Source organism: Lissotriton helveticus, chromosome 7 (assembly GCF_964261635.1).
Source record: "Lissotriton helveticus chromosome 7, aLisHel1.1, whole genome shotgun sequence".
Taxonomy (NCBI): Eukaryota; Metazoa; Chordata; class Amphibia; order Caudata; family Salamandridae; genus Lissotriton; species Lissotriton helveticus.
This window is the reverse complement of record NC_136068.1, coordinates 665,803,379-665,816,933: the sequence shown is the minus strand read 5'-3', so window position 1 is coordinate 665,816,933 and position 13,555 is coordinate 665,803,379. Positions and strand designations below refer to the sequence as shown.

At 46.9% G+C, this 13,555-nt stretch overlaps 1 protein-coding gene across 1 annotated transcript in view; it reads right to left on the bottom strand.

Annotated features, from left to right (window-relative positions):
* The window catches only part of LOC144769218 (uncharacterized), a 228,048-nt gene that overhangs the window by 176,968 nt on the left and 37,525 nt on the right, over positions 1 to 13,555 (bottom strand). Inside the window, exon 3 of the mRNA XM_078653258.1 lies at positions 4,175 to 4,237. Within this exon, the coding sequence (XP_078509384.1) occupies positions 4,175 to 4,237 (63 nt within the window). The remainder of the gene's footprint in view (positions 1 to 4,174; positions 4,238 to 13,555) is intronic.

Below are 13,555 nucleotides of genomic sequence, written 5' to 3'. Positions count from 1 at the left end.
CAAAACTCAATCAGAAACGGTCCATGAGTTGTGGGGAACTGAGTCAGTGACACCTGAAGAGCTGAGCAGGGTATCAAGATGATGATGGAATCCGCGACAAGTGTGTGCGACTCTGATAGCCTGGCTGTAAGACTCTTTCGACTCTGGCAGTTGTCGATTGAGGTGGTCCTGGCGGTGGTGGCGTGTGCATCCTGCGGTGATGCGTCATCTAGGCAGGTCAGGACTGGATTCGATGTTTGAGCCCTGGTGGACCACAGTTCAGGCCGGAGGCAGCAACCAGTGCAGGGACACAGGCCCATGGCGTTGATGACCCCCAGGCCATCAACTCAAAGGCCATACAAAAGCCAGTCAGACTGGGTCCATGACTTGAGCTGCACAGAGTTAGTGGCACCAGATGCAGTGAAGCCCGCACAGGCACACTGCCACGGGACGGTGACTTGCGGTGCACTGATATAGGGGCACCAGAGAAGAGCGGGTCCTCATCGATCTCCAAGGTGAATGTCGTGGAGTGTTTCGGGGACAGTGGAAGGTGTTCTTCCAGGGGATGATGCAGAGGGTTGAACCAAGCAGAAACAGTTAATAACATGGGCGGATTTTGCGGATCCACAATCCGCGGATTTTGCGGATTTGCGGATCGTGGATCCGCAAAATCCACGGATTTTGCGGATTTGTGGATTTGCGGATTTGGGCTGATGAATGAGTCACTGAATTTGAGCTTCAACTAGTTCCAGCGGCCATGTGTGTGTTACTTTACTATGCAATTGCCCCGATGGGCGCAGGGGTCCCTTGGGTGAGCTGTCCATCATAGTGGGTCAATGGCGGGAAGACGGTGCACACCGCGAGTGTGTGGGCGGGGCTTCCATGCAAATGCACATGCCTCTCGTGTGTATAAAAGGTCTGAGACCGATCAGAGCAGTAGATGAAGAGACAGAAGCTCCTGGTCACAGGAACAGCAAAGGGATTGCACTCGTGAAAGTCAAGGATACAAAGGCCTCTATCCAGCATCACAGCTGATTTTCGACGGTAGATTTGGGAAGAAGGCACACCTGCCCAGCCTCGACGACGCTCACGATTGTTTTTGGGCTGATGAATGAGTCACTAAATTTGAGCTTCAACTAGTTCCAGCGACCATGTGTGTGTTACTATGCAATCGCGCCGAAGGGCGCAGAGGTCCCTTGGGTGAGCTGTCCATCATAGTGGGTCAATGGCGGGAAGACGGTGCACACCGCGAGTGTGTGAGCGGGACCAAACGTGCGGCCCTTCCATGCGAGTGCACATGCCTCTTGTGTGTATAAAAGGTCTGAGACCGATCAGAGCAGTAGATGAAGAGACAGAAGCTCCTGGTCACAGGAACAGCAAAGGGATTGCGCTCGTGAAAGTCAAGGATACAAAGGCCTCTATCCAGCATCACAGCTGATTTTCGACGGTAGATTTGGGAAGAAGGCACACTTGCCCAGCCTCGACGACGCTCACGATTGTTTTTGGGCTGATAAATGAGTCACTGAATTTGAGCTTCAACTAGTTCCAGCGACCATGTGTGTGTTACTATGCAATTGCACCGATGTGCGCAGGGGTCCCTTGAGTGAGCTGTCCATCATCCTGTAACTATTTTAGGATGGCGCCGGCAAGCTGCCAGCGCCATCCTAAAATAGTTACTAAATTAGCTTCATCAGGAAGCACTAATAGATAAAATAAAGCACCTGCTTTATTTTATCTATTAGTGCTTCCTGTTGAAGCTAACTTAGCTGACTTTGTAACAATTTTAGGAGGGCTTGCAGCTTGCCGGCGCCATCCTAAAATAGTTACAACTTCAAGCTTGAAGGCATGAACTTTTGCCCCCCGAATCCGCCGCTCGCGGATTCGCGGATTTTCGGTAAATTTGCGGGAGTTCGCGGATTGCGGATTTACCGAAAATCCGCAAAATCGGCGAGCGGAACGGATTTGACGCTCATGCTTAGAGGTGATGAATGCTACAGACTCATTTTTCACACCAAGTCAGTATCAGCTACATGATGATGAAGACAACCCCCAGGCCATAGACTCAGACGCCACCAAAGTTCAACCAGAGAGTGTCCATGAATTTCGGGGCACAGAGATAGTGGCACCAGAGCTGAAAGGGGATACAGTCTGCGATGATGCCTGTACAATGGTATAATCTCTGCCATGAATACACCAAGACTCAGTTCCAAATGTGCGACCTACTGGACCGCAGAGTGGGCCGGAGCTTGCGGTCACTGCTGGCCAAGCGCTGTTCAGCCAGCTCCTCCTGGGAGTCTCACACACTGAGTTGGAATGGCATGTGGCGATGATTTGTGGTTGATGGAGGTAGGACCACCGGAGCTGAGCGTGTGCGACGATGCCGTGTCCTGCCTGGTCAGGACTGGATTGGATTTGTATGAGGCTGGGTGAACCGCAGTGTAGGTAGAATACAGATTACTCTGTCGTTCTGGTACGGCCGAAGGCAGTAGTGAGCAAGTGACCAAAGACATGTGTTGTTGGAATGCTATGCCCAGAGTCGGTGGCACCACATTGTAGGGAGTACAGTGACATAAAACATCCCATTCACATATGGACTCGGGCATCATGAAATCAAGAATCAGTTCCAAATGTATGACCTACTGGGCCGCAGTGTGGGCTGGAGGCAGCGATGGAGTACGTCAACGAGAAAGGAGTAATGTGGGCCTGTCTCGCGGAGGCTAGCAATGGTCTAAGGAGGCTGCCAAGGTCCCGGCTTGGAGCTTGCACTGGCATGTGGTGAGCCCTCCTTGACGCACGCCGGTGTCGGTAGGTGTGCAGTGAGGCCTGGGTGTACAGGGGCAGGAAGAACGGTTCTGGGGACCATCCACCTGGGGTGCAGCTAGCGCACAGGATCGCAGGCACCAACGTTCATGGCCTCGGCCTCATGGCGAGGTGAGAGGCGCCGTCCCGGCAGACACGTTGGCCATTGCGGAAGAGAACCACGCTCAGAGCAACTGGCTTTTTAGTCACACCTCTATGCTGGTTTGGCGTACCCCGGGCCAGCCCACTCCGCTCACGCTTACAGGGGGGGACATAACAAGCTACTGTTCTGCGATCTTCCCCACTGGCTGAGGTAACATGGTTGCATCCACTGTACAGTACACTCCAAACACCAGCAGTGTATATTGACATGGAAATGTCCCCTTCACACATGCCTGGTTCCCAACTCTCCCCACATTCTGTTATTGTGTGGCTGAGGTGCCATGCAGTTGCTGGCTTGTGTACATGGCTAACCCAGGTTGCCACAGTAAGTTGTGTTTTCATGTCTGGTATGTGGGCATGTTGGTTGTCATGTTCTATGTGATTTTGTAACGTGTGCATTCCCAGAGCTGTGAGTTGTATTTGGTGGAGTTGAGGTGTGTTGTGTGTTCAGTTGTTACTTACCGACAAGCAGTTCATAGCCATAGGTGGGTAGTTGTCGACAACATTTGTGAAGAGTCCCCGGTGGTCCACTATTGCCTGCACATTGATGGAATGAGTGTGCTTCCTGTTGTGGTGATTGTGTGCAGTGGCGGCAGGGGGCACAAGGAGTATATGTGTGCAATCAATTGCCCTCAACCCGTTTGGGAAGCCAGCAATGGCGTAGAAGCCTTGCTTGGTCTCCAGCTGTTCCTGCGCAGTGTGTGAGAAGTGCAGGTGCTGGGGTACAGAGCTGATGATGGCATCCAATACACGTGTGAGGAACTTGGATAGGGCTGGCTGTGTGACTCCTCCGATTCTGGCAGTTGTTGTTCCAATGGTACCAGAGGCCAACAAGCACAGCACAGCCATCGGCTTTGTCTGCGAGGGATGTTGGTTGTCCGCTGTGTTGGTACCGCCAGCCTATGGGCAATGAGGGTCAGGATGCAGAGCATGGTTGTCCTTTTGGGACTGTAGTGGGCAATGTTATCCTCTGGTGTTGAGTTTGTGGGGCTGGTGCGTTTTCCGAAGCTCCGCTGTCTTAGGCAGGACTAACATTTTTTGGCCCTCTAGATGAAGTGTTACGACTTCCCACAGGCAGAATGAATGAGCGATTTTATGTGCTGACCTGAGAGTAAATGGCCTCTAAGGAATGACCCCCCTGAAGCTTTATCTAAACATTAGGGTTGAACAGATTGCCTAACCAATGTTTCTACTTAGAAGTGTAAAGAGGTTAAAAGAAATAATTTTGACTTACATTGTTTATGTAACAGCATAGGAAATTCAGAAGACTTTTTATAGTGGCACGGACATCTTTAGTCTGAAATAGAATTGAAGGTACAAAGTGAAAAACAAGCATTATATTTTACAAAATTGATGATGACTTTTGCTTTGACCCCAAACATAGTTCAGTTCAGATAAAAATGGTCACCAGATGGATCAACCTAATTTACCTTCAACTGAAAATCGTCTAGTTTCTTTAGGAAATCTTCACTACATAGGAGATTGCAACAGCTGAATTTATATTAACGTTGAAATAGAATTAAGGGAGGAGTTCAGCCCGTAACTTACCCTCTACCTTTAAGGTTTCTTCCAGAAATCCGAGGATTTTCAGTTACCTGTGAGCTCGGAATAAGTCCCAAAGAACCCACAAAAAACATTTCACAGGCAAAACGTTAATTATGCACATATTTTTATAGTCCTTTCAAATTCATTTGCCACTAGTTAAGTGCTTACTCCTATCAGTCCTCATCAATTTAGACTTGTTCAACATCTGCTGACACCAGATAAATAATATACACTTTGGAAGACTCAACTCGAGTGTGACCCCACTCCCACCCAGACCTTCAAGATGCTACAGGAATTTGTTTAATCCCTCTTGCTTGGTTGAGAAGATTGGTCACGATTCTCACAAAACTCAATTAAAAAGCAACTGACACATATTTTGTCACGAAGTGGTACAGTTTTTGCCTTTGGCAGCTTTCGCCTGTCAGTTATACTCCTCAATCTTACTCATGAGCCATAATGAGGATCTGGAAGATTCTGTCTGCACTTGGGGTGGGTGGTGGTAAACTCCACCGAAAGCTTGGCAAAAAAGGAGTTTTTTCAATGGTTTATGCATGAGCATGCAGGAAGCAATGTTAGCTGATTTGGCGTTTTGCAGTTTTTTATTTTTACTCCAAGTTCCAGAGAGATGAAATTCTCACTCATGTGGCTGTATCTGTCGCCTCCATGAATCTTTCCATGCATAAAATCACGTGCTTTCTCTCCGTTTTATGTCTGGCCAGAGACAACTTTAGCTGTTTTGCGAGACTATGATTTTATAAAAAATCATAAATAGAAAATAAACAAGTATATTCATAGGATGTGGGGTTAAGTCCAGAGCTGCCAATTGTGGAACTGGGGAACTAGGTCTGAGTCTTGGCATGGCCGCAACACCCTGTGATTCTGGGCAAATCACTTAATCTCCCAGCGCCTAAAAACAAAATTTTGTGACCCTGTGTAATGTAACTGGTGCTCATTTAAAGCGCTTTGATACCTTTGAATCGAGTTGGTGCTATGTAAAACTGTAAAACAAAAACATAGAGTGGCTTTCGGTTAGTGGTCTTCTCCATTGGTCTGTTCAGCTGCCATTCACATTTTGCTACCACCCACCACCGCATACAAATTAGGGTAGTAGGACAGCCCACTTCAGCCATTGGCTCTACTCACTGTGAGCAACTGCATTTTCAACTACATATGTACTTGTCAATTTAAAAAGTAGTCCACTGTGACAGGGCTGATGGGCTAATCTCTGTATATTTTTTTTTAATTTACGTTCTCTTTTTTTGCTTTGTCAGTGTTTACTTTTTTATATTTGCAGCATCACCCTGTAATGCAAACTGATGTTCTAAGGAGCATGTCTTGGTTGCTCTGTGAGTACACCTACCAGTAGTGCTCAACTTGAACCCGTGGTTTCCGATGCTAGGCACTGACACTTAATCATCAACAACGGCGCTTATAGCGTGAACTCGACCCAAAGGAATTGGAGTGCTTTTCATGAGCACCAGTTAGGGACACATTTATTTTCGGTAGGCACCAGGAGAATTAAAGAGGTGCAGAAGGCAATTGAGGACACGGCAGGAAAAAAGGCCCCTGGCCCAGACGGCGTACCAGCCGATATGTTTAAATCAAATTCGGGCATGTGGGCAGTGGTTCTCACTAATGTCTTCAATGTGATTAACCTGGAAAGGAAAAAAGCACCAACTACATGGTCACAGTCTGTAATAATTCCCATTTTCAAGAAGGGCCAAAGGGGAGACCCTAGATGTTATAGGCCCATTTCTTTGTTAGATTCCTCTTTTAAAATTTTGGGTAAAGTTATTTTGGAAAGAATTTCAACCTGGGCGACAAATAATAACATCTTATGCGACGCTCAGTATGGCTTTCGAGCCGGGAGAGGCACTGAGGATCAGTGCCTAAATTTACTTCTTACCCTGGGTAAATACACTGTAGCGTCAAAGGGTATGATGTATTTGTCTTTTATGGATCTGTCCACAGCCTTTGACCTGGTCAATAGGTCAAAGCTGTGGACAATACTTCTGGAACTGGGGTTAGACCAAGCACTGGTGAGCTTCCTGGCACGACTTCATAGTGATTTAAGGGCAACGATACGCATGTCACAAGAGGGAAATTGCACTGCCTTTTTTAAATCAGGAAGGGGGGTGCGCCAAGGGTGCATCCTGGCACCAATGCTCTTCTCACTTTATATTAATTCACTAGGAAAGACCCTGGAAACGGCCTCCATGGATGTACCACATATGGGTGACTCCTTAATGCCAGTCCTATTATATGCCGATGATACGGTATTGCTGGCAAGAACCCCTAATGGTTTACAACGCCTTTTAAATTCTTTTGGGGCTTTTATGCAAAGCTTGGATTTAGCAGTTAACATCGAGAAATCCCACGTTATGGCAGTAGGCAGTCGCCAAAATGGTATGAAAACCCTCACCTGTAATGGTTCAGTGTTATCTAAAGTAAAAGTCTTTACCTACCTAGGTGTGGTGTTCGATGGGAATGGGACATGGGCTCCACAAATCAAAAGTAAAGCTGCGGCTGTAAAAAGATCGGCTGCCTCCATCCTAGGTTTCGCTAAAAGGCTGGGTGGTAAACCACCTGAGGCTATTCTATCAATTTATAAAGCTAAAACACTGTCCATTGCGAGGTATGGGGCCATGATATGGGGTTATAAAAACCTGGGCCATATACAAAGAGATTAAAATGTATTTCTTCGGTCTTTACTGGGCCTTCCAAAATCCACCCCAGCTTTTCCTGTACATATGGAACTGGGAATAGGGTACATTGAAGATTCTTTGACACTGGCCCCATTGCTGTCATGGATTAGGATATGGCTTAATCCAGCTTTAATTTTAAACCATGTGATTATTAGGGATTGTATGGGGAGGGAAAACGTGGCCAAGACCGGGTGGCTAAAATACATTAAAAATACAGTAGAATATTTAGGTCGACCTGAGTTGTTTTCAAACCCCGAGAGCATTATGAGAGAGGACATTGACTGGGTAAAGAAAAACTTTAAAGAGAAAAAGGTTTTAGAGAGAGAGGCTAGCGAAATTTTAAAACCAACGGTTAGGGCCCACTATATGTTGGTTGCTTCGTTATCTATTAAATCCTACTTAACGATAGTAAATAAACCTTTTCATAGGTGGGTCCTCACTAAATTTCGTTTCAATCAAGCACATTTTTTGCTAGGTGAATATGAAAAATGGTGTAAGCCTCACGAAAATGCTCCCTGCAAATGTGACTACTTCTCAGATCAGGATATACTACATTTTTTGTTTTTCTGTCCCTTTTACAAGAATGGGAGGGAAAGATATATTAAACAAATTCTGAGAGGCTTTGTGCAGGTTAAGCCAGCTTTATTGTATTTACAACTCATGGAAACTTCAGTAGTAATGTATGGGGTTGCCAATTTTCTGACTATGTCAATCCGGTCAAAGCAAACAAGATTAAAAGTCAGTAATTAATGTAATTTAACTGCTTGTTTAGAATAACTTACCATTTTTTAATGTAACCGTGAAATGTGTCAAATATGAACTTATGAACTGCATGTTTTGCACTTTACCCTTAGGTTAGCATCTCTGCAATAGACATTCTAGTTCGCACTATATTTTTGAATACTGCCAATGGACTACCAGATTGTGATTACTGTAAATATGTTTGTAAAGATGATTTTTTAAATGAAATTTCTATGTACATAGCAATTCTTAACTTTTTAACTTGTTTTAAAAAAAAATTTTGTCTGTATGATTGAAAATGGTTCTGTAGCATCCTTTTATGATTTTAAAATAATCGAATAAAGTGTTTTCTGACTTGACTTGACTTGCCATTGGCTCTACTCACTGTGAGCAACTGCATTTTCAACTACATATGTACTTGTCAATTTAAAAAGTAGTCCACTGTGACAGGGCTGATGGGCTAATCTCTGTATATTTTTTTTTAATTTACGTTCTCTTTTTTTGCTTTGTCAGTGTTTACTTTTTTATATTTGCAGCATCACCCTGTAATGCAAACTGATGTTCTAAGGAGCATGTCTTGGTTGCTCTGTGAGTACACCTACCAGTAGTGCTCAACTTGAACCCGTGGTTTCCGATGCTAGGCACTGACACTTAATCATCAACAACGGCGCTTATAGCGTGAACTCGACCCAAAGGAATTGGAATGCTTTTCATGAGCACCAGTTAGGGACACATTTATTTTCGGTAGGCACCAGGAGATTAAGTGATTTGCCTAGAAACACAGGATGATGTGCTGACGCCGAGACTCAAACCTGGTTCCCCAGCTCCAAAGCCGGCAGGTCTGGCCGTTCGGTCACATCCTTTCCTTATTTATTATTTATTTATTTAAAACATTTGTATAGCGCAGCTGTCACCTTACAGGCATCCTGGCGCTGAGATATCACCAGAGGGGGGGAAGCACGGGGAAGAGCAAGCAGTGCATTGACCATCGAGTTAACCCTTTGGAAACAGCCAAGTTTTGACCCGTTTCCTAAAAGGAAGGAGTTCTTTCGTTTGACGATGTCTAGGGGCATACTGTTCCAGAGTTTAGCGGCCGCAACTCCGAAAGATCTGCCTCCGGTCCTAACTTTTTTAAATCTCAGCACTTTTACAAGACATGCCGTTGTCGAACGAAGTGCTCTGGATGGAATGTACCAGTCAAACATGGCTTGCAGAGAGCTGGGCCAAGATCCATGCAGAGCTTTGAAGACGAGGCAGACGGATTTAAAGGCCACTCGTTGTTTCAACGGGAGCCAATGGAGTTCGGCCATCGCCGCTGTGGCCGAGGATCTCCTAGGCCAGCCAAGAGCCAGTTTAGCAGCGGCAGATTGTACTCTTTGGAGTCTGTCTAACAGCAGGGCTGGAGACTCGAGTAGCAGCGCATTACAGTAGTCGAGGCGACTTAGAATAGTACACCTGACTATTAAAGCCCGGGCCTGTAAGGGAAGTAGTGGCAATATCTTACGTAGGGACCGAATGAGGGCCGAACAGGTGGACACTGTTTTCGCAACCTGGGCTTCCATGCTCAGTTTGTTGTCCATCATAACACCCAGATTGCGAACAGTGGTAACCGGCTGAGATTTTTCTGAAGACTCTGGGGGCCAAAAATCCACTGGGAAAGGGCGAGGGATCCAACTTCCGGCACAGAACAAAACCTCAGTTTTGGAGGCATTAAACTGTAGTGAGTTGTTATGTAGCCAGCCAGCCGTGTCTCGTAGACACTCATGAAAGGATTCCAAAGGAATCGATTCCTCACCCTCCCAGGATAGGATGAGTTGAGTGTCGTCTGCGTAATTGATGTCCTTTAGCCTGTGAGACTTTATCAACGTGATCAATGGTTTTAGATAAACGTTAAATAAAATCGGGCTGATGGACGAGCCTTGAGGCACCCCATGAGACACCGGGGAGAAGGCAGATTGAAACGGAGGAAGGGATACAGCCTGCTTCCTATTCCGCAGGAAGGAGCAAAACCAGTGCAAGGCAGTGCCCCCCACCCCGGCCTCCCTCAGTCTCTCCAATAGAATCCCATGATCTACCGTATCAAATGCGGCAGACAGGTCCAGCAGAATCAGAGCTACTGCCTGACCCCTGTCTGCACGCATTCGAAGGTCCTCCATAGCAGTAAGTAGGGCAGTTTCGGTACCGTGGGTTGGGCGGAAGTCGAATTGTATTTCATCCAGAAATCGATGCTGCTCCAAATGTTTGGAGAGACATGAGCTCACCCAACGTTCCGCAATTTTTGCAGGGAACGGTAGCAAGGAGATGGGTCTATAGTTCTGTAGGCACTCTGGGTTTAAAGAAGGTGTTTTTAGCAGTGGAGAAACAAGAGCCTGTTTCCAAGAAGCAGGAACTGTGCCACTAAGCAGGGATTGATTACAAATCCTGCGTAGAGTAGGAAAGAGTTCCTCTCCGGAAGCTTTCCAGATTTTATGGGGGATAGGGTCCAGAGGCGATCCAGATGAGATACCGCGAGCCATTCTGTTGAAGTCCGCCTCAGTAATAGGAGGAAGCTCCAGCAGACAGTCCACAGGTTGCCATCCTGGGTTCCCGGCACCGATGTCTATATCCCCTTCCCCCGAACAAGGGGGGCAGAACAGAGTAGGGGAGGTGCTCAAGTTGCGGATGATGACTTCTATTTTTTACTTGAAAAACAGAGCAAGATTGTCGCAAAGGGCCTGTGTGGGGAGGGTTGATTTTTTTGAGCAGTCAGGGTGAGTAAGATTGTTCAGAATCTGAAAAATGCTTTTGGAGCTATTTGCAGCGGTGCAGATTGTGGAACAGAAATAATCAGATTTAGATTTCTGAATCAAGGCTTTGTATTCGGAGAGTTTAGTTTTCCAGAGCAGTCTGCTGGCATCGGAATAACCCTGCCTCCATTTCCTTTCTGCCTGTTTACAGGCAAGTTTGAGAGCCTTTAGAGAGTCATTAAACCACGGAGACGACACTCTGCCCTTATGCTTGCGTGTTTTTAGTGGAGCAATAGAGCCAACCCTCGTGGTAATCCTGAGACATAAGGCCTCATAGTTGTCATCGACTTGACGGTTCAGGGAAAAGCTGTCATCCACCTTGAACACAGCATCCGTGGTTCTTAGCCTCTCCAGCGCTCTCCAGTCTCTGTACTTAAATTCAGAGGAAGTGCCATGTACCGGCGTTCTAACCCCCTTGCTGTTAATATAGAATTTAAGAAGGAAATGATCAGTCCAGCCCATGGGCAAGATTTCATCCAGGTGTACTAGCTGTGGGACCGAGAAGATAAGGTCAAGCCGATGCCCTGCTCTATGAGTGGATTCCCTAACTAATTGATGGAGACCCACACTTTCACAGGAAAGCAAAAGATTATGCAGCCCAGTATCTAAGGTGCCATTCGGCCATAGATTAAAATTGCCTAAGATAATCAGTTTATTGTGGGATGTTGCCATGTTGGAAAAGGTATCGAGTAGCGATTTTTGTTGCTGGGTGCTGAAGGCCCCCGGTGGTCTATAGCAGATGACCACCGTAAAAGTAGCCCCAGTATGACTGTTAATAGAGAGGTCAAGCAACTCAGTCCCAACGACTGAGTCCAAATCTAGAATCTTGATATGCCAAGAGGGTCTGTAGATCACTCCCACCCCACCACCTCGTCCTTTCGGTCTGGGGAGGTGCAGGATTTTATATTCCTGCGGGCAGGCCCAGCCCAGCTCGATTTCGCAATTGAGGTGGGTCCAAGTCTCAGTGAGGAACAGGGCGTCTAACTGATGAGTATCCACCAGAAGTTGGATTTCTTCGGCATGCTTGGGCAATGATCTGACATTAAGAAGTCCGCACGATAGAAGACCCCTAATCACAAAGTCTTTCAAAGGGAGAGCAGTGTCTGCGAACGAGAGGTGGCCCTCATGCGCGTACTCACCCAAGTTGAGCAGAGTCTCCCGGGAATATAGTGGAGGAGCTGCAACCGTGCACGCAATACTTTGCGCAGAGTGGCCGGCGCTAGACGCGACCTGGACGCGGACAGGCGCAGATGGGCTTGCCTTAGGCGCGCCTTCGGCGCTCTGACGTCGCGCCCGCTGCGCTCGTCCGCTGCGCTTCCGAGAAATGGACATTGTTATGGGGAGAGGAGGGGCGTGGCTTGGTTTTAGGGGGGCGTGGCCTAGTGTCTCGTGGGCGATGGCGGCGATGTTTTTGCCCTCCCCGCGACAGCGCTGGATCCGCTGCGCGAGATTATCCCCCAAGACCCTGAAACAACTAAGGATCAACTAAGCAGCCAGGTGAGCGCAGAATGTTATTAAAATCAACAAACGTACAAAGTGGAAAATTTTAAAAATGAGAATCGTCGCTCCCGGCTTTCGCCTCAGGAGTAGCTATCTGTAAACGCCGGTTTGTATTTCAGCGTGGCAATTTATAGTTTTGGAAAGGGGCGTGGCTTGCTTTTAGGGGGCGTGGCCTAGTGTCTCGTGGGCGATGGCGGCGATGTTTTTGCCCTCCCGCGACAGCGCTGGATCCGCTGCGCAAGAGTATCCCCCAAGACCCTGAAACAACTAAGGATCAACTAAGCAGCTAGGTGAGCGCAGAATGTTATTAAAATCAACAAACGTGCAAAGTGGAAAATGTTAAAAATGAGGATCGTCGCTCCCGGCTTCCGCCTCAGGAGTAGCTATCTGTAAAACCTCACTTGTAGGGTGTCATGGTTAGTAGTTGGTTCTGTTTTAGGCGGCGCTAACAGGAGAAATGGGCTATTGCATGCTGCCTCCTGACAAGAGTCCCGGCGTTTATTATTATTGCAAATTAACCACTGCCTAACAGCATGATTTCAACTATACATAGCTTACAAAAATGCCACCTGAAACCTGATATGAATGAATAGCCTTAAACCCACGTTTAAATGGCTGCTCTAAACACAGCTGAACTCCTGTTATCAGGAGAAACACTGGAAGGGGCGTGGGTTGCGCGCCGTCTGGGATGGCGGCTTGACGGCGGACCTCCTGCGTCAACCGCCGCTTCCTTGCACTTTTCGGGGGTTGCATCGGGGGACGAACGCTGTAAAGCCCACATTTGGACATTGGAACATGAGTTGAGCCTGGCGCTTCGTGTTTTAGCGCAATACAATGGCTTTCCAGGGCTAAATTCGGCGCAAAACGCTTTTTTAGATTCCGGCCGCCATTTTGAATCGCGTTTTCACGCGATTTTCCCTTCAGCTGCATTGCTCTATGGATGGCTTCTCCCCTTCAACACTTTTCATGGCTGGCATTTTTATTGCAGTACTTTTCTATTTTTGGGCTCTACTTCCCTACTAATGCTGCCTATGTGGTTTTTTCTGCGCTTTTTCTCCTCAGTATGACGTCTGACCGATTTTGCCGCCATTTTGAATACATTTTTCATGTTTTTCCTCATGTCATCTAACTGGAGCTCTGGACATCCTTCTGTGCAGTGAAGAATTGATAATTTTAGCCCCTTTTTCACGTTATTTTTACTTCTATATGGGGAAAGTGCACAGTCTTAAACTCTCTGCAGCAAAAAAATCAATTAAATGCTCAGACTCTGACTCCACAATTCAAGATATGGAAGATAATCCTGCTCCAAAAATTGATTTGCAACCTGGAACATCTCCC